This window comes from Clarias gariepinus, chromosome 10 (assembly GCF_024256425.1).
Source record: "Clarias gariepinus isolate MV-2021 ecotype Netherlands chromosome 10, CGAR_prim_01v2, whole genome shotgun sequence".
NCBI classification, from domain to species: Eukaryota; Metazoa; Chordata; class Actinopteri; order Siluriformes; family Clariidae; genus Clarias; species Clarias gariepinus.
Genome location: NC_071109.1, coordinates 20,225,757 through 20,243,090, shown reverse-complemented (window position 1 = coordinate 20,243,090; position 17,334 = coordinate 20,225,757). Strand labels below are relative to the sequence as shown.

At 37.6% G+C, this 17,334-nt stretch overlaps 2 protein-coding genes across 7 annotated transcripts; one reads left to right on the top strand and one right to left on the bottom strand.

Moving 5' to 3' along the window:
* The first annotated feature begins 1,847 nt into the window (after window positions 1-1,847).
* c10h4orf47 (chromosome 10 C4orf47 homolog) lies at window positions 1,848-6,562 on the top strand. 3 transcript variants are annotated; one of them, XM_053505073.1, is made up of 8 exons: window positions 1,848-1,982; window positions 2,165-2,283; window positions 2,434-2,653; window positions 3,305-3,442; window positions 3,815-3,890; window positions 3,983-4,165; window positions 4,248-4,423; window positions 6,209-6,562. In XM_053505073.1, the coding sequence occupies exons 2-8, from the start codon at window positions 2,190-2,192 to the stop codon at window positions 6,258-6,260; spliced, it is 939 nt and encodes a 312-aa protein (XP_053361048.1). In that variant the 5' UTR covers window positions 1,848-1,982; window positions 2,165-2,189; the 3' UTR covers window positions 6,261-6,562. The 3 variants fall into 3 exon arrangements, with proteins under 3 accessions (XP_053361048.1, XP_053361047.1, XP_053361046.1); XM_053505072.1 differs by having other exon boundaries at window positions 2,151-2,283; XM_053505071.1 differs by having other exon boundaries at window positions 2,141-2,283.
* Window positions 6,563-6,641: 79 nt separating this feature from the next.
* Window positions 6,642-16,301, bottom strand: pdlim3b (PDZ and LIM domain 3b). 4 transcript variants are annotated; one of them, XM_053505066.1, is made up of 8 exons: window positions 15,999-16,301; window positions 12,340-12,491; window positions 11,930-12,014; window positions 9,747-9,814; window positions 9,265-9,456; window positions 8,925-9,052; window positions 7,698-7,809; window positions 6,642-7,581 (listed from the first exon to the last, which is right to left on the bottom strand). In XM_053505066.1, the coding sequence occupies exons 1-8, from the start codon at window positions 16,089-16,091 to the stop codon at window positions 7,392-7,394; spliced, it is 1,020 nt and encodes a 339-aa protein (XP_053361041.1). In that variant the 5' UTR covers window positions 16,092-16,301; the 3' UTR covers window positions 6,642-7,391. The 4 variants fall into 4 exon arrangements, with proteins under 4 accessions (XP_053361041.1, XP_053361043.1, XP_053361044.1 ...); XM_053505068.1 differs by having other exon boundaries at window positions 8,925-9,049; XM_053505069.1 differs by lacking the exons at window positions 9,265-9,456; window positions 9,747-9,814 and adding an exon at window positions 10,217-10,404 and having other exon boundaries at window positions 15,999-16,297.
* Window positions 16,302-17,334: the final 1,033 nt, after the last annotated feature.

Here is a 17,334-nt window from a genome sequence, read left to right as displayed (position 1 = left end):
AAATGGCAAATGGTTTCATCAGCCATGCTGCTTGTTTATCTGATTGAGGAGCTATTGTAGTCTAATATGACAGTTTCTAGAACACATTAAATACTTAAGCGCTATACCGAATATACAGTATATATCTAAGATAGTTTGCCACTTCATTGCAGAATCTGTTACCATTTGCTTCTCTCTCTCTCTTTTCATCTCTAAGTTAACCGTATTTCTTTTTCAAATCTTAAAACATTCCTTAGTGACAGAGGACACCATTCTGAAATGTAAAGTAATTGCATATTGCCCCTGATTCTGTCACCAGTTACTGTAGTTAACTAGTGATCAATTTTGTTTGTTTCACCTACCAGCCATAGTGATTCTAGAGTCTGTTGGAGCCCTAGACAGAAAAATGGCAGGATGCCTCACCAACCAGCATTCATCAGCATTAAGATTATTTTGTCAGCCCTAACAGCACTTCTGCCTAGTGATGTTGATGTTATGGCTAATCAGTGTATTCAGCCATTAAAATAATTTTACATCCATTGTGATTATTTGAGGTGAAATATAAGCTGAATAAATCTTTCAAATACTAGCGACAGGTGAAAAGACACTACCATACAATACAATAGCTGTTTCTTTTGTCCTTCTTCAATAAGTCTCCAGTACCTTTATCAGCTGTCAAATTGGCAGTGCAACTATAGTAACATTAGCCTATATAATATTATAAGACAATTAAGGGACGTGCTTGGAGTTAATATAGATTTTAAATGTTGATTTAAATACATAAACATCAGTATGGCGCATCTATTGCGCAGGACAGTTATTTAGCTTATGTGGAATTATCTCACTGTATGTGTGTTATGTTAACTACACACAAATAGGCATTTGGAATTGTCATTAAACATTTCACGAGGCTCAAAAATAAAAGTGTGAGTTCTAGCTTTGTTCTATAACCTCTGGTTATATCTGTCAACACCAAAATTCTACTTTTGTCCTACATAAACACTTGTGTCCGCTGTCAGCTACATCACGGTGTTGGACGCGACAAGCTGCCCAAACCCACGTACGTTTATCCGGCTGAGGTAAAGCAGCTGATCCGCGCCGCCTTCCCGGAGAAAATCTGTGACTATCACGACCCGCAACATCAAAATGTAAAACTTTACAAATCTGTTAATCTGAATGCAGTTTAATGGCTTTATTATTATTATTATTATTACTATTGTTGTTGTTGTAAAATCATATGCTGTATTGTTTCAGGTGATCGTTGTCACAATGGATGACCTGAATGGTGTGAGTTAGAGATGTTAGACCAAGAGCAAATATATCAGCTGTTATGTTGTGTGTAAAATGTTACCATGTTTTTGATCAGGGTCATTCTGTTTACACTCTGCATGATTACCAGTTTTGAATAAAGTTGCAAGTTCTATATAAATTCACAACTGAAGTGTGATGAGTTATTCGATAAAGAACTGCACTATAAGGTAATAGTTTAATGTAACTACTCCAGTGATGAGAGAGAGAAAGATAGAGAGAGAGAGAGAGAGAGAGAGAGAGCGAGCTGATGGTGGTTTTAATTAATCCCCTGTGTCACTACAACACACAGAGTCCCGGGGGTGTATGGCTGATTAACGTGTATGAAAGCTGTGTATTAGCCTATTGTCATATGCTACAATAAAAAGCAGATTAAAGTCGCTGTTGTCGTTATTGTGTTCCCCTTGTAGTCGTTATTGTGTTCCCCTTGCTGTGTGTGTGTGTGTGTGTATATGTGTGTGTGTGAGTGTGTGTGTGAGAGAGAGAGAGAGAGAGAGAGAGAACGCATGCACTACCAGTAGCTGACTAGTGTGACGGCTCAGCTCAGGGAGATGGTTAGCGGTTAGTTTACACCTGGTGCCAAGGAGACAAATGTACACAAATACTCCAACAACAACGAAAACACTAATGCAACATCCTAATTCACACAAGCAGCAAGTGATAAACCCGGGAAACCAGACTCGTGGGTATTAAAGGTAGGAATATGTAATGAATGTATTTATTTTTGGCAGTCTCAGCATAGGGTTTTGTAAATAAACTAATAAATAAATAAATACATCATTAGGTGTGTAATTGGAGTTTTAAAAAAAAAAGTGAATTGCAATGTTTAATATGTTTATTTATCTATTTATAGTCTATTATAGCCATTTTCGTACAGGAAATTCCTGCAGGAGTTTGGAAACATGCCAGATGCAAAGTCTGATATGGAGCGAGTTGGGCTTTTCCAGGAAATGAGCTACATCTCCATAGGGGACAAATACAACCCCTTAACTCAGCGTAGGTCTAAATACTATAACACTGAACCACATTTGGTGATATTTCTTATAATCTCAAACCTAAACTTTATATATTATTGTTTTATATATATATATATATATATATATATATATATATATATATATATATATATATATAATGTTTTTAAAGGTGCCTTTAATGACGCTGCATATAAAAATAAGCAGATGTTGGTCAGTGGCCCGAAGAAGAAATCAGCACTCCAGGCTGGCTATTTTGACACTCGTTTCAAGCGGATTTTTGAGAACGAGGCAATGACAGACCTTATCAAAATCCAAAGGCAGTACCAGATTCAGCAGGCTAAGAAGAACTTAACAAAGGCATTTTTGCCCAACAACGGGGAAAAGAAAGCGTAAGAAAAACACCAAGTGTAAAAAAAAAATTATTCCTTTAGAAAAGGCCTATATCTGAAATTCCTTTTACAGTGATTTGAGGTTTAAATGGATAATGTAGCTATTAAGTTGAAGTAGCTTACAAGGTCCCATTGCATTCCAATTTTCATGAGGCATTTTATTAGATTAAAAAAGTTATAGCAGCCACCTTCGGCACAGGTTAATGGAAAATGGGTTCTTCAACATTTAAGTGCATATTACCACATGGTAATAGACTCATTAAAAGTTTACTCTTAACAGTACTTGGGCTCATGATAGTGACATCAATGTGAGGCCAATAGAGGGCAATATGATGTAATGGTCATTTTCTACTGAAAAGAGAAGCAGCAACACTCAGAATTTCCATTCCATCATGGGCCTCACAGCTCTGGAGTCTGGCCCAAATACAGAACTCGAGCCAAGGTATCGTCATGATCTTAATGAGGACAAACCACACTCTGCCCATGTTCTCATACTAACACATAATATTAAAAAGTAGAATTAAACTCTTGAATTGTCGGCTTCGGTTTTGTACAAATCAGTGCTATTCTGTAGGAATCACAGTTTTCTACAATTTATTGATTCTGTGCCTTATGTGTATACATTAATGTGTATTTTTCAATGATGTGCAGCTCAGGTACTGGCAGTTACTACGGAACGTTTGGTGGTCCTGTTAAAGCTATGAGTCCCCTACAGATGCCAAAGATGAGATACAAATCCCCAGGCAAGAACATATACACCAGTCCACCCAAGAAAGGAAGTGGATATGGGTCAGTAAGGACTTCATTATTCCTGCTGGCATGATTCTAGCTTTTCTGTGTATGTGAACTAGTATAAAGTTCCCTACTCTACAGTATGTGTACTTATCTTGTGTTGATTCTATGTCCTGTTGAAATGACACGTTTTCTTTCGAGAATATTTTAGACACAAACCATTTTTTGTTCTAACTCATCTTATAACTGCATGGATGTGATTTAGAATAAAAAACTGGGACTTGAAACTCAGTGCAGTTGCTTAGGGAATTTTCTCTCATGTGGAGTTCACTTAACTATTTTTAATTCCACTATACTCGAGCCTGAGGACAGTGCTTTCGATTCAGTTACTGGAACTCAGACTGAGTTATATTCCCATCTGTTCAATAGCTTTCCAGGTGTCACACTGTCCAAATTGGAATTATATTCTTCTGACCCCTATGATCGAGTAAGAGAGCTGCTAAAGGTATGCAATTATAAAAAAATGTTGCTTTTTGAGAACAAGTCACCATACGTCTGCGTTAAAATGAAATGAAAGAGGGATAATCTGTTTTCCAGCGTGAGATGACAGCTCACAAATCTCAGATGAAAGGGGGGCCATTTCGTTTGAACCTTTATCCAAAGGAATGTTTCGATAGCAATCCTTACAAGTTTAATAAACCTCTGCCACTTTCAAACATTGCAGCGGAAAAAAAGACACACTTTGCTGTGCCTTTCAAACCAACGTCTCCTAGCAAAAGGGTAAGACATGCTATTTGCAAGGTTTATGCGTTGCTTTTTAATTGATATTGATAGATTCATTTATTTTCTCTATACATGTAAGATTGGAGGAATGAAAGCAGGAACATTCGATCCATACCCGTCCCATTCCACAGACCACTACATCATTAAGAAGCCAAAGTCTGATGTGAGCACGAATAAGGGGATCAAAATCTTCCACCCATCGCCTGGTCCAAAGAGCACTCCAGTGAAAAGCATTATCTCTCTCAATGTTAACAAGTAAGACTGCTGCTAAAATGAATATATTAAAATATATAAACAATATATGCAGAATACAAATTTAACCTGTACCATAAAATGTAAACAAACTGAGTAAACTACCCTGATGCACTTTTTTTTTTGGGCGGCATGGTTTTGTGGTCACAACATTTATTTTCATCCTTCCGTTGCATTTATTTCTCTCTAAGATCTTGTATTTATGATGGTAGAGTAGGTACCGATGCCTGAGGCCTTGACCAACAAATGCCAAAGATTCTCACTGGTGTTAAGGTCTGGGCTCTGAGGTGGCCAATCCATGTGTGAAAATGATGTCTCATGCTCCCTGAACCACTCTTTCACTCTTTCTTCTTGAGTGTGATGAATATACGTATACTGTAGCAATATATTTCATCTTGGAATATTTCTGTGCCACCAGGGAAGAAAAAAATCTATTGATGGAAAAACCTGGTCATTCAAGTATATTCAGGTCATTAGCTGACCTCGTATTTAGCACACAATGTTGCTGAACCTAGACCTAAACACTAATAATAATATTAATAACACTGCACCCACAGGCTTGTATGTTAGGCATGATGAGTGCATTATGTCATCTTCCTCTCTTCTTACCCTGTACCCATCACTCTGGAATAGGATAAATCTGAGTTCACCAGATCACATGCTCCACAGTCCATTCTTTATGCTCCCTAGTAAAGGGAAGCCTTTTTTTCTGATTAGCCTCAGTGATAAGTGGATTTCTTAAGGCTATGCAGCAGTTAGGTTCCAATTCCTAGAATTCATGGCTGTTAGACATAGCCATAAAATCCAATGTTGTTATTTTACAATTTGATTTCGCTAAGTATTTTCCGGTAACATTTCTTCCTGGACTATGATGGTCCCCCACTATCCCTCCAGGTATTAATAATTTGTTTTACAGTTCTTAACCCACATTTATTCGTTTCAGCAACCTTTTAGTTGCTTTCTTTTCTTGATGCAGGACAATAATTTCATCCTTTTGAAAAACAGGGTAAGATCTTTTCTACAACCATATATGTGATTATTTTAGAAACAAGAAGCTGTTCACTGCATCAGTTAGGGTTAATAACTTGTCGGCAGCTAAATCATATTAATCACTGGAGTAAATTCAGTTGGTGACTGGATATTTCTTTAATTCTGCAACAATTTACTGACTACACCTTTTACATTTACAAAAAATGACACATTGTGCTTAAAATAACAAGCTATAATTAACGTATAATTAAGTAAGTCAAGCCTGTCTATTTTCTTCATCTTGAAATTAATAAGCCTAAATTAAACAAACACACAAACAAAAACAAAACCTACTGTTACTGAGAAAGCATAAAGCCTTCTGAAATTTTTGAACATTTATTAGACTCATAAGATAGATAATGAGGAGCGTCTGCCACACAAGGCCCTGTGAATGAGTTGTTACAACAGTTATTCTAAAATAAATATTAGATTGAGCAGATTCTACAAAACCTTTGATTTGTGCTACTGCGTCAGGGATGCTGTTGTACAAAATTAATCAACTCATTCTGTCCAAGTAGATTTGATTTAAGTATAATTATATAATTATGATATAATATAATTTATATCTACCTGAACTATATATATAAAGTTTGCTTAATCCTTAATTTAAAAAAACTAGAGGCACCAGAGGCACATTACAGACATTGTGACACCGTAACATTCAAAAGATTGAATAGAGGCACACTGGCTTCTGTTCTAAGATGATGTTTTTTGAGGCAGGATAATAAATTATGGATATTTTCACTGTTTTATTTGCAGGTTTGTGAACTCGACAAACTACAATCAAGTCCCCTCTGTAATGGCTTATTAAGTGGCAATATCTGAGTCCTCTGATGTTGGAAATCTGAAGAATTCTTATGGATGCAAGTAGAATATAAGACTGTTAAAGCCGGGGAGGTAGACAAAAGTAAACCATCCTTTTCATCCTTTTCTTACAACTTTCTTTAATCTTTTTGTCATTTTTATATTGTGAAGTATGGGCTCAGTTCAGAAGATAAGGCAATAAAGCCTGGCAGGGCAATGATGCTCACTTTGGTCATATTTGCAAACAGACTGTAGAACATCTAACACTTTGAATGTTTTAGAAGATTTACTTTCAGAACATGATAGAACAGAAGCTGTTGCCTTGCCTTCTGTTTAGTGTTTAGTGAATCCTCTTTCTATAACTTTATAATAAAAACACCCAAAGGAGTGACTTTGTAAACGTTTTTTAATTACAACATATTAAAGCTGAAATACCACCCTGTGGAAAGAGCTAAGTAGTGCAGCAGGCCTAGTAGCTAAACAACCTATTTGAGGGCCGGCCACCGACCTCTGCTGTGTACAGGTATATTGATTTCTAGGAATTGGTAAAAACAAATTGCAATGTCTTTGAAAGAATTAATATTATTGATATCCCTACTATCTTAACCTGTATACAAATTGTCTATCCTTTTAAAAAACTTTTTACTTAGTTTTTTTCAAGACATTGCAGTTTTTTGGCTTTTCTTACATTGGCAATTGCATTAATTTGTCAATGTTAAGAACTGAGTTAGTTTAGTTAGTTAAGTAAAAAATCTGAAACAAATAAATATGATGTGCATATTTGATGGAAAACAATGTCATTTTAAAAGAATCAAAAGGTTACACCTGAAAGAATAGGTTTTGCAATTCTAACTCAACAACTCAACACTACTGTACTTAACTCTGTACTCAACACTACAGAAATGAGGCTAAAGTATGTTCGATCTTTTGCTCTCTCTCATTTTGTGCCTATCTAAGGCACTGAAACTCTCAAGCAAGGGTTCTCTTTGGCGTAAAAGAGTCCCATCTAGTAACAAAACATAAATATTTCCCTCAGAGCAGACATGCCAGACCAAGTTTCAACAAGAAGCAAACATTCCTACATGCTTCAATGGATTGCAGGACCAATAGGCAGTGAAGACTGGAGCAGTGGTGTCTTTTAAGCATTAGGGTACACGGTGACCAGGTCATGTCCCTCTGGAGGTCTCATTCGGGTTCGAGCATGATTCTCACAATACAGCTGTCCCTCCACAAAGAAGTATCCTTTCTGCTTCAGGTTTAAACCGCAGTCAGAGCATACAAAGCAGGCAGGGTGCCGGAACTTGTCGCGGGCTTTGACCACAGTACCTCTGTCAAAAAGCATATAAGTTACTGTTGAAATTTACATTTCAAAAGGTTTCTGTACTGTGGAGAGAATGGATGTTATACAATGGATTCATACAGAAATATTTGAGGCTGGACTTACACTATGCCATTGCCACATTTGTCACACAGAGGCAGTTTCTGTAGTGTGGCGGGGCCTGCTTGGGGCTTCGTCACTGGAGCTTTGACACTTCTGGTTACTATAGGCTTTGTACCTGCCAAAAATTCCAATAAGTTGTTATGAATGATGTGCTCTTAGATCAAGTTTAAAACTTTTGAATCAATTGAAACTTTTAGACTCCACCAAGGATTGTAAGGATTTACCATTTCAACTTTTTTTTTTAAATGTCTAAATTCTGCTTTAGAAGATGTTTTTATTAGTTGAGTGATAAAGAACTTTGCATAGGCCTGCAGAGTTTTGCAAGACAGTTCTGTGAACTGATTAAACTAAACTGGAACTGTTTGGAAACATGAACTAGCAATATATCTGAAGAAAGCCAGGCTCATGCCTAGAGGAATACCATTTTCGCTATGAGGGTTTTTTTTTCTGCCACAGGAATTGGCAATCTCGTCAGAATAAATGTCACCACGGATTCCCAGAATAGTGTGCCATTTTAAACAGAAATGTGATGCCATCTGTTGAAAAATTCAACCTTGGTGATGATTGGCCTCTCCAAGCACACCTCAAAGTCAGCGAAAGGTTGAGAAAATCTTATTGAAAATCTGTGGTGGGATTTAAAGAGGGCAGTGGCATCTCAAAAATCCTCAAATATAAGTGAACTGGAGGTTTTGGACATAATTGGACAAATACCCCAACAAAGAAGATTATAAGAAGAATTTCACCATTCAACAGAAATGTTTCCTATAAATTATAAAGACTAAAAGGATGCTCCCTAACATTAATTTGGGGATATTTGTGAAACATATTTAAGTCAATATATGTTCTTAAAGTAGTTTAAATGCATACCAGTACATTTCTGTTGTTGTTTAATGAGTCCTTTGTCCTATATTAACTGTGATCACAGTAATGTCGGAAAAGAGGCAGGATTTTACACCAGATGGCTGGGACACACATTCATAGGCAACATAGAGCAGCCAATCCACCTAATAGCATAGTATTGGACAATTAGTGGAATCCAACACAAGGATAAGGGGAACACACAAAGCTCTACACAGGCAGTAACCCAAGCTCAGGTTTTACTCAGGAATTCTAGAGCTTTATGACAACAATGCTGCACAATTTGTGCATGCTAGAAGTGGAATAGGAGCAGGATTTTACATATGAGAAACTGTACATTTTGCATCCCTCATGCATGTTCTGTTAACTGACCATCACTATCTATGTAGTCCTGCAGGGCCTTGAAGGAGCCGGACTGGCGAGGTGCATGAGCAGTTTCATGGTCCTCTTGCAACATTCGGTACACATCAGAGTCCTCAATAGACTTGAGGGGTTTTCTGCTGGAAAAAAAGACACAAGCTCACTAATTTTCATTGTAGGGCTGCAGTGTAAGCTTTACAAATAATACATACTTTGAAAACTAATAACTACATGCTAGTTTCCCAAAACACATAGTAGAAAAGGCACACAATTTTTATATTATCATTGTTGTGTTTATTGTACATGTAAGTTGGTTAAGAGGTAATGGGAAGTTTAACCAAGCATGGGTTACCTGGTTGCTGGTTTATCAGCTACAGCAGATAACTGAGTGTGCTGTAGAGCTTCTGATAGACTGGCATCTGAATACATGTTAATGGGGGAGTTATACTGAGTGGTACGTGCCAGGGCTTCAGCCTGACTGCGATTAGTAACTGGTGCAGTTCCCTGCACTACATTCGGTGTCACCCTCTGGGATGTGTTATCTCTGATGTTGGACAGTTTGGGTTTTAGAAAGCCATGGTGAAAATAATGGGACAGCAAGGAGAAGAGGTTTGAGAAGGACCAAAAGGACAAGAGATAAGGGGAGAAAAAGCAGGTTAGAAAAAAGTCCAAATAAAGATCTGAAGTTCTACAGGAAAATATGCTGTTCAGTAGAATGCAATGTCTGAATTTGACAGATATTAATGGGTAACAATTTAATAAAAGATTTAAATTTTATGTTGTTTCTCATCACAAAACCAGGAGAATGTTGTAATCTAGAATTAGTCTAACAACCTGCGCTGACCCCCAGGTATGAAGGGCTTTGGCCTGACATTAAACTGGTGTTCAAAATAGCCAAGGTCCTGTAAGACATAAGAAAGGAGGAAGGAGAGTTTAGAGAGCCAGTGATGATAGGAAGAAAGCAGAAGTCCTCCTAAGTCTGACCTTTCATACATAAAGATATCCAGTCCAATTTCTGACTTTGCTGATTTTGTTAAAAATGTCTAACCAAAAACTGTACCTTTGGGTTGAAATAGAATTAATCAATTATTTTTCTCCCCAGCATAATTTTGATTAAATGCTTACTTGCTGGAAACCTGAATTAGATGGACCACAGCAATCTAGCATGACTTAGGAGAACTTCTGGTCCAACAGAAAATGTGTTATAACACAGACATGTGTTAGAGTTCAAGCAGGTTATACCAGGATGAAGAAATATTAGCAAGGTTGTTTCTGGAGCTGCTGATGTTCAGATTTTCACTCACCCATTGGGCCTGTCATGCACCAGGCCACGGATTTGTCCATGCAGTGCATCCTGGATGTTGCCCTCAGAGTACAGGCCTATGGGACTGTTGTAAGAAGAGCTGACCACCTGCCTGTTGTCATCCAGGTTGGCGGCAGCCACAAATGGCTGTGCTCTTCTGTTATGGCCTGTGCCTATTGGCCTAAACTCCTGTATGTTTGGACACATAGACACACTACATGCTGAAGCATTACACAAACACAATCACAACTCAGTGCATGGTTTTCTTCCATAAGTTATAATTTAGGCAGCAAGTCACAATCATGTTTGCATTTTAATCTCATTGTAGCATAGCAACTTCTGAACTAACATTGCTTTCATCACCTCATTCATTCTGTACACACTTTTTCTTAATTTGTTCATTAATTAATTTATTCATTTGTTCTTTCCTCTTCAGTAACTGTTTATTCCTGGTCAGAACCACAGCGGATCCAAACATTGTTAATGAAGTTTGGATTATTATTACCTAACTATACTAAATACTAAACTATACTACTACTACCTAAAAACAGTTGTGTAGCTTATAACAGTTTTATAGCAGCAAGAAATACAGTGATGGAAAACAGAAGGCACATCCTTCACAAGTTTTCCTCATCAGGTTCTAAAGAATAATTGTGTAGTCCTATAGAATAGCAACTTTTATTAAAATAAATAAACAAATAAATAAAACGGATAACAACAACAACAAAACAGATTTCAATATGGATTTGCTTCTATCTCAAAAAGTAAACCAATATGTGACTTGCCACATCAAATTAGGTCTTGTATTAGGTTGCATTTTAAGTTATTTGAGATATGAATATTTTCAGAATCCTGGTTTAATAAATCCATTTTGTTACCAAGTTTAATACTGTATCATGGCCGTTTGCTGAAATGTGGCCAGTGCAGGTTTGCTTATGGGGCTTGGAAAATTCATGTTTAAAATAATTATTGAGGATTCTGTGATGTAAGAAAGAGGGAACCTTTAGCCTCATTTTGACACCAGGATTAATGAAGGCCCTAATAAATAAAAACATAGACCTGAAGGAGGGTGTACTTTCTTTTTTCCCATAACTGAAATTGCTGATATGAAGTTAGCCTTAGCTATTAACTAGACTGAAATTCTAAATATGTATTTGTATATCCATATATGTTTGATACACTGTGCACACTGATCTAAGTCTGGATTCCATTATTCTGAGGTGAAAGATATTGACGCTGCAGCTGTGACAGTCTAAAAGTTAGATTTATTTCACCAGTGTCTAATGACCTAACATGATTTAATCATAAAACGATTTTCAAAAAAATCAAAAGGAATATGCCAAAATGATTGAAGAAATAGAGAATCTGAATTCCTGTAGAAGTGATAAAAGTGTGGAAATTAGTGGTTATAAAGAGAAATTGATAGAAAAAGCATGTGGCACAGCACAAGCCTAGAAACAGACTGTAGAGAGTTAAGACTTTATTGCAGGTCTGATCAGCCAAGAGTAAGCCTACCGTACACTGCTTGTTTAATAAAAACTGCTCTCTTTCTTGCTATAAACCAGAGTGATGGCAGCCAATCTCTTTAGTATTTCTCATGCATTTAATCATTCAAAAAGAAATACACAGAAGAAAAGTGTGTTATATTTATGTAAGATCAGCAAAAGCATGGCTGTTCCTTTTGTCTCTCTGCTGCTTTCATTGTTAGTCTTACTTGTTGCTCTGCTTCCAGATTGACTTTGAATGGATGTGCTTTGCCCTCTTCCATGACTTGTGGAGACCAGAGTTTAGTTTGAGGCCTGTAAGACATAGAGAATACATCCAGTCTGATAATTAAAAATATATATATATGCCATATAAAACAATAATATCAGTTTGGAAGAGATTAGGGTTAGAATCTAGGTTACAACCTGTATAAGCAAGCGTCAAAAACAAGACCTGGCTTTACCACAGCCAATCAACCTTCATGATTTTTTTTTTTTACATTACGAGAGGTATGCAATAATGAAATGAAACATACAGATTGTAACATGGTACAAACCTGTAGTTTAGCTCTGATTTAAAGTGTTAGGGCTATCTCTAAAAATGGAATCTTTAATAATGTAACTCCTTCATCACTCTCACCTCTCTATTTTAAGGCAAAGCTGATTACTGGAGTCTTTAATCCTGTTCTGAGCCTCAGCGTGAGTCATTCCCTCTGTTGGGACTCCTTCAATAGCCAGGATGACGTCTCCTGGACACAGGTTGACCAGCGCAGCCTTACTGCCCGGAGTCACCTAAAAAATTAATTAATGGTGTAATCAAAGGGAGTAAAATTACAAAATGATTGTATAGGTAATATTCTTGGGAAAAACCCATAATTATGTTGTGTTTCTATAAAGCAACTCATAAACAGGATGATATTTTATAGTTATCACTTGACTCTTCCATGCTGAAAGTCGTCTATAAATAGTGAAGTGCATCTGTCAATTGAAGTGTAGTATCACCCGGAGAGGGGCTAAAGCTCGGCCCGTTGGTGGCTCACTGATCTAACCTCTGTGGCATTCACTGCTCTCCACTAGATCTGTTTTTGCTTTCTGACATCATTCTTTACTTGTCTCATCCTTCACTCTTCTTATTCCTGACCAATTCATTTTCCAGTTATTTTTCTCTCCTCTACAGACATTTATCTCATTTGCCTGATGATTTGGTCTTCTACCTGAGGCTATAACTAATTTGAACTGATAAGATCCTATTCGCCATCATCTTTCAGCACTGTGCCTTTTCCCCAGAGGGCTTTAAATCATGCCATGGAAACTATTAAAGATGAGAGGGTTTAGTTTCATGTTCTTGGTATTAATGTCATAAATTTTTGAGCTATGCATTTTGACCTCCAGATTTTTTTGGCTATGCTATTAGCATGAAATAAAAACAAGGCTATACTTACACTTGTGTTTTTAATTCTCTATTAAATAGCCTGAGTTACAAATGACCATCATGTGCTGACCAGAGCAGAGATTTTGATGTGACAGACTATGACAAGCAGTGCCTTTGCTGTATTAGAGGTAGGCTGTTGTCTAAACGCTGTATTGTTACAAACTCTAGTTTATTGCACACACATGGCACTATTGTGCAAGCGGAATTGCAGATAAATAATTTCAGTTGTAGAAAACACCTGTTGTCTGTGTCCAGATTTCAGAGGATATAAGAAATACAAGACAAAAGTCCAGAGTAAGAGACATATGTTATAAAATGCTGGATTTTAAACCATACATCATGATCATCATGATGGAGCCAATGCATGATATCATAAAAGGCAAAACAAGAAAAGAAAATGGTCATGGACTAATGGTTGTCTTTTTCTTTTTTTATTTTTATTTATATATTTTCTATTCCATTCTCGGACATTCCTTTCACTTTATTTAATTTATATGGGCCGATATAGGGAGAAACCAGCAGAAACACAGCCTCCTACTCACAGCTGAAGGTTGCCATGATGTCATCACACAGGCATCAGTGTTAAAAACCACTCACGTATCCAGTTTGCTTTTTGGTGTATTTGGTGAGAGGAAATAACACAGCAGTTTGAATTAAACTTTTGTTTGTATTACAGAATAATATCTTCGCTTATGGTAAGACAGCCACTTAAAGTTCTCACTCAATATGCAATCATTTCAAATACTGTTTATATTGAATCTGATTTTCCACTTTTGTAAGTAAATTCTGCAAGAAAAAGCATAAGACTAAAAATATGACATCACCCATTCTGTCTGCTGAAAATGTCTGTCCAAGCAAACACAGCCTGAATCAAGGCTTTCTTTCTTTGTTTCTGTTTTTATATAAAAGAATAATCTGATTGCCTGATGATTTTCTCTGGAATGCTGGAGCGATTTCATTATTATAAAAAAAAAACGTTTGTGAAAAATCACAACTGGACGACTGTTCAGTGCTTATATTTATTCAGACCTATACTGTAATTAGAATTCCCTAGCCATACTTTAAAAGCGGTGAAATGCAACTAAACTTGAACAAGGAGAATGAGAGAAAACCAGGTCTCATGCCTGCACAGTCACTTTTCATTATGCTTTTCATTATACAGTCAGTTTTCATACACTGTTTGTACATCAAAGTCTGTGAATGGTGCATTGTGTAGTAGGTAAAAAAAATCACCAGCTGTCACACAAAATGAAGGTTTTAACAGAACAAGTCTGAAATATGTTTGTTGAATTATGAATGCATTCCACTGAAGTGCAGCTATCTTCGATAATAAAGCTCTATCATCCGAACAACAGGCATACACAGCCTCAAACAGCCTCATCAGCCTCAATTTGATCATTTGTTACGGGAAGTTACCATCTGGCTGATTATAGAAAAGAGAAAGCAAATAATAATAATTAAAAAAATTTATTATTATTATTGATTATTACTCTTCACTTAGTATAGTAGTCCATAGCAGTGGAAGAGACTGCATGTGGATTTCCCTACTCATCAAAGATACCTAATGTCAGTATTAATAGCCTGTAGTAACATTAGCCAAGTAACGTGTTTCAATATGAATTGGAGCCCTACACTAATGTAAAACAAGGTGGACGTATCATCTTATCCGTCGACTAGAGAGATTACACAGCAGCAGGACTGCTATACAGACTCGGAGCTATATGGGGTTCCTCAGGAATAACTCGAAATCCCCCAACTAAACAAACTAACACTGAAGGACAAAGTGTATTTTTTACCCGGGGTAACTTTATCTACGACCACTTGGTTAACCTTCCACCTTTCATACATTTCCTCCTTCAGCAGATGGCTAAGGAGCTGTGGGCTTGAGGGACCAACGAGTCACGAGCAACAGGTGTGGAGAAGCCCTTTGGAGCCAAATTGTGTACATGCATTTGTGTTTGGGTGTGCGGGCATGATTTAATATCCTGGTATGAACGAAATATAGCCACATTGCTAGGACAGGAATATCTGGCAGTTTTGGCCTTGTGAAGGCTGCATTATTATTTTTTTTTTTATCATAGAGAGAACACATTCGAGCATTAGTCTGGTGCAGTGATACCCTATATTTAGCAGGACTGTGAGGGTGGACAATTCATGCATTTCCAGGATAATGAATGTTATAAAACCCAGACAATCTTATATTCACACACACACACACACACACACACACACACACACACACAAAAGCAATCATTCACCGATTCATTATATAATACGTACTGTAAATGTATCATATGTAAAATATAGAGGGATAGAAAGCTTTAAAATGATTATGGTCATAACTTAAAGATTATGATTAATTGACGTATCTTTGTTGTCCATATTTTGCTAAAAAAAAAAACTAGTAAAATTTTGTTCTGTATAATCTCACCATTCATTCTATTTAATTTAATTTCTCCTTGCTGCTTGACTATTTAAAATTTTCCTTTACACTATATTAGTTTTCACCGATGAAACACTATTATGTGATCCTTTTTCTTCACAGAATGAATTGTTGAATATAATTTTGCAAAACGGTGATGGTGTACTGCACTACATGAATACAGACACTTCCGAACACACTTCATGCGGTTCAGATCTACTTTGTACTCCATATGTACAGTACAGTACATACTCCCCAATCCTCAGTCGCGCTCTGTCTGGAACAAAGCTGTATTGTTTTTCAGTGCAACCCAGAGGTTTCTCCTGCCTGTGCCTCTGCTGCTCAGCACATCTAACACATTCCTATCTCTGTAAGCCCCTCAACCCCTCCTGGACTGTGTGATGAAGCCCAGACTGCAGCAAAGTGTCTGCTTATTATCACTCACCCTGCTGATGGTTAGAGGTTGGTTGAAATCTTTGCCACCACAAAGTCTAAATCCCCATGGGGCAGGCCCTTCCAGCAGCACGTTCTGCGGCATGGCTCTACTTCGTTCTTCTTGTTTTCCTGTTCCTCTTTTTGTTCTTCTTGTCTTTCACTCTGTACCCCGAACACAGACTAGGAGGAGCAGCAGCTGCACAACTGCAAGAATCAGCTGTTCCTCTGTATCTAGACACAGCAACACTGATTGGCAGTCAGTGCCTGTGTCGAAATCCCTTTTATGTGTGTCAGTCAGTGTGAGGTGGATGTCAGGATGCCCCACCTCTCAGAGTGAGATCATACAGCAAACTGAAGGTCTGAGGTACTGCACTACAGCATGTTCCCCCTCTCTCTCTCTCTTTCTCTCTCCTTCCCTCTCTCTCTCTCCCAATTTATCTAGCTAGTCATCCACTCACTCTCTTACTTTACCCTTCACTCCGTGTGCCACTCTAGCCGTCTACTCAAGACTTCTCTCGTCTCTCTCTCTCTCAGACAGACATCTCTGTAGATCTGACAGGAACATCACTCACGCATCTTTTGCCATATCAAAGATATGACAACACGAGTCAGAGATTTGGCCTACAGAGAAGATCAAGCAAACACATCAGCTTGCCATCTCAGCTGTTCAGTGCAAGCTCGAAGGTGTCAACCACTCACACGGCTCCGACACCGATTTTGATTCAGAACTGGCGAGTGATGGCTCACCTGGAGTGAAGCACGAGCTCCTCTTTCAAAGGCTACATGCTTCAGTAACAGAACGCCAGTATCACATAGCACCCAAGATCAGTGCTCATGTTTTTACCTATTCTACATTCCCGCATGATCTTAGATGTGGTTTCCTCGTCTCCTGGAGCAACCACATAAGACATTTAACTCGGCATTCATCTTTAACCGTCCTTGTGCGTCTAATTGAATTGAATGATGGAAAACTCCCTGTAGCTGGTTTATCATATACTCGCCAACTGGAGGCCAAGTTTCAACACAATAAACCAAGAGTCATCAAACGCAAGAGCCATCTTTACTGCATGTGAGCCGTTTATGGGTGGCTGCTCTGTTTATGAATACAGATCTCCTTGATTGTGTTGCAGTCTTGAACAACTCCTTATTTGGCTGAGCCTTAAGGCTACCTTACTGAACTGGTGTCTCTCTCTGGTGAGACAGGATGATGTTGAACTAGGACATTAATGTTGTTTTTCTGGTATGTTTGTTTTCGCCAAAGAAATACCCACTGAAAAGTAATGTATGGTTCTGTAACTATAAGTTTTGATTAAACCTATCATCTATATATGGGTTTTGGGAACATT

Coding starts and splice junctions, on each gene's coding strand:
- c10h4orf47 (XM_053505073.1), top strand. CDS start 2,190: ATGCCAGATGCAAAGTCTGATATGGAGCGAGTTGGGCTTTTCCAGGAA. Junction 2,654..3,304: donor AACAACGGGGAAAAGAAAGC/GTAAGAAAAACA, acceptor AATGATGTGCAG/CTCAGGTACTGGCAGTTACT. Junction 4,424..6,208: donor ATCTCTCTCAATGTTAACAA/GTAAGACTGCTG, acceptor TTTTATTTGCAG/GTTTGTGAACTCGACAAACT.
- pdlim3b (XM_053505066.1), bottom strand. CDS start 16,091: ATGCCGCAGAACGTGCTGCTGGAAGGGCCTGCCCCATGGGGATTTAGA. Junction 12,492..15,998: donor AACCTCTAACCATCAGCAGG/GTGAGTGATAAT, acceptor TTAATTTTTTAG/GTGACTCCGGGCAGTAAGGC. Junction 9,457..9,746: donor ATACCTGGGGGTCAGCGCAG/GTTGTTAGACTA, acceptor GTCCAACATCAG/AGATAACACATCCCAGAGGG.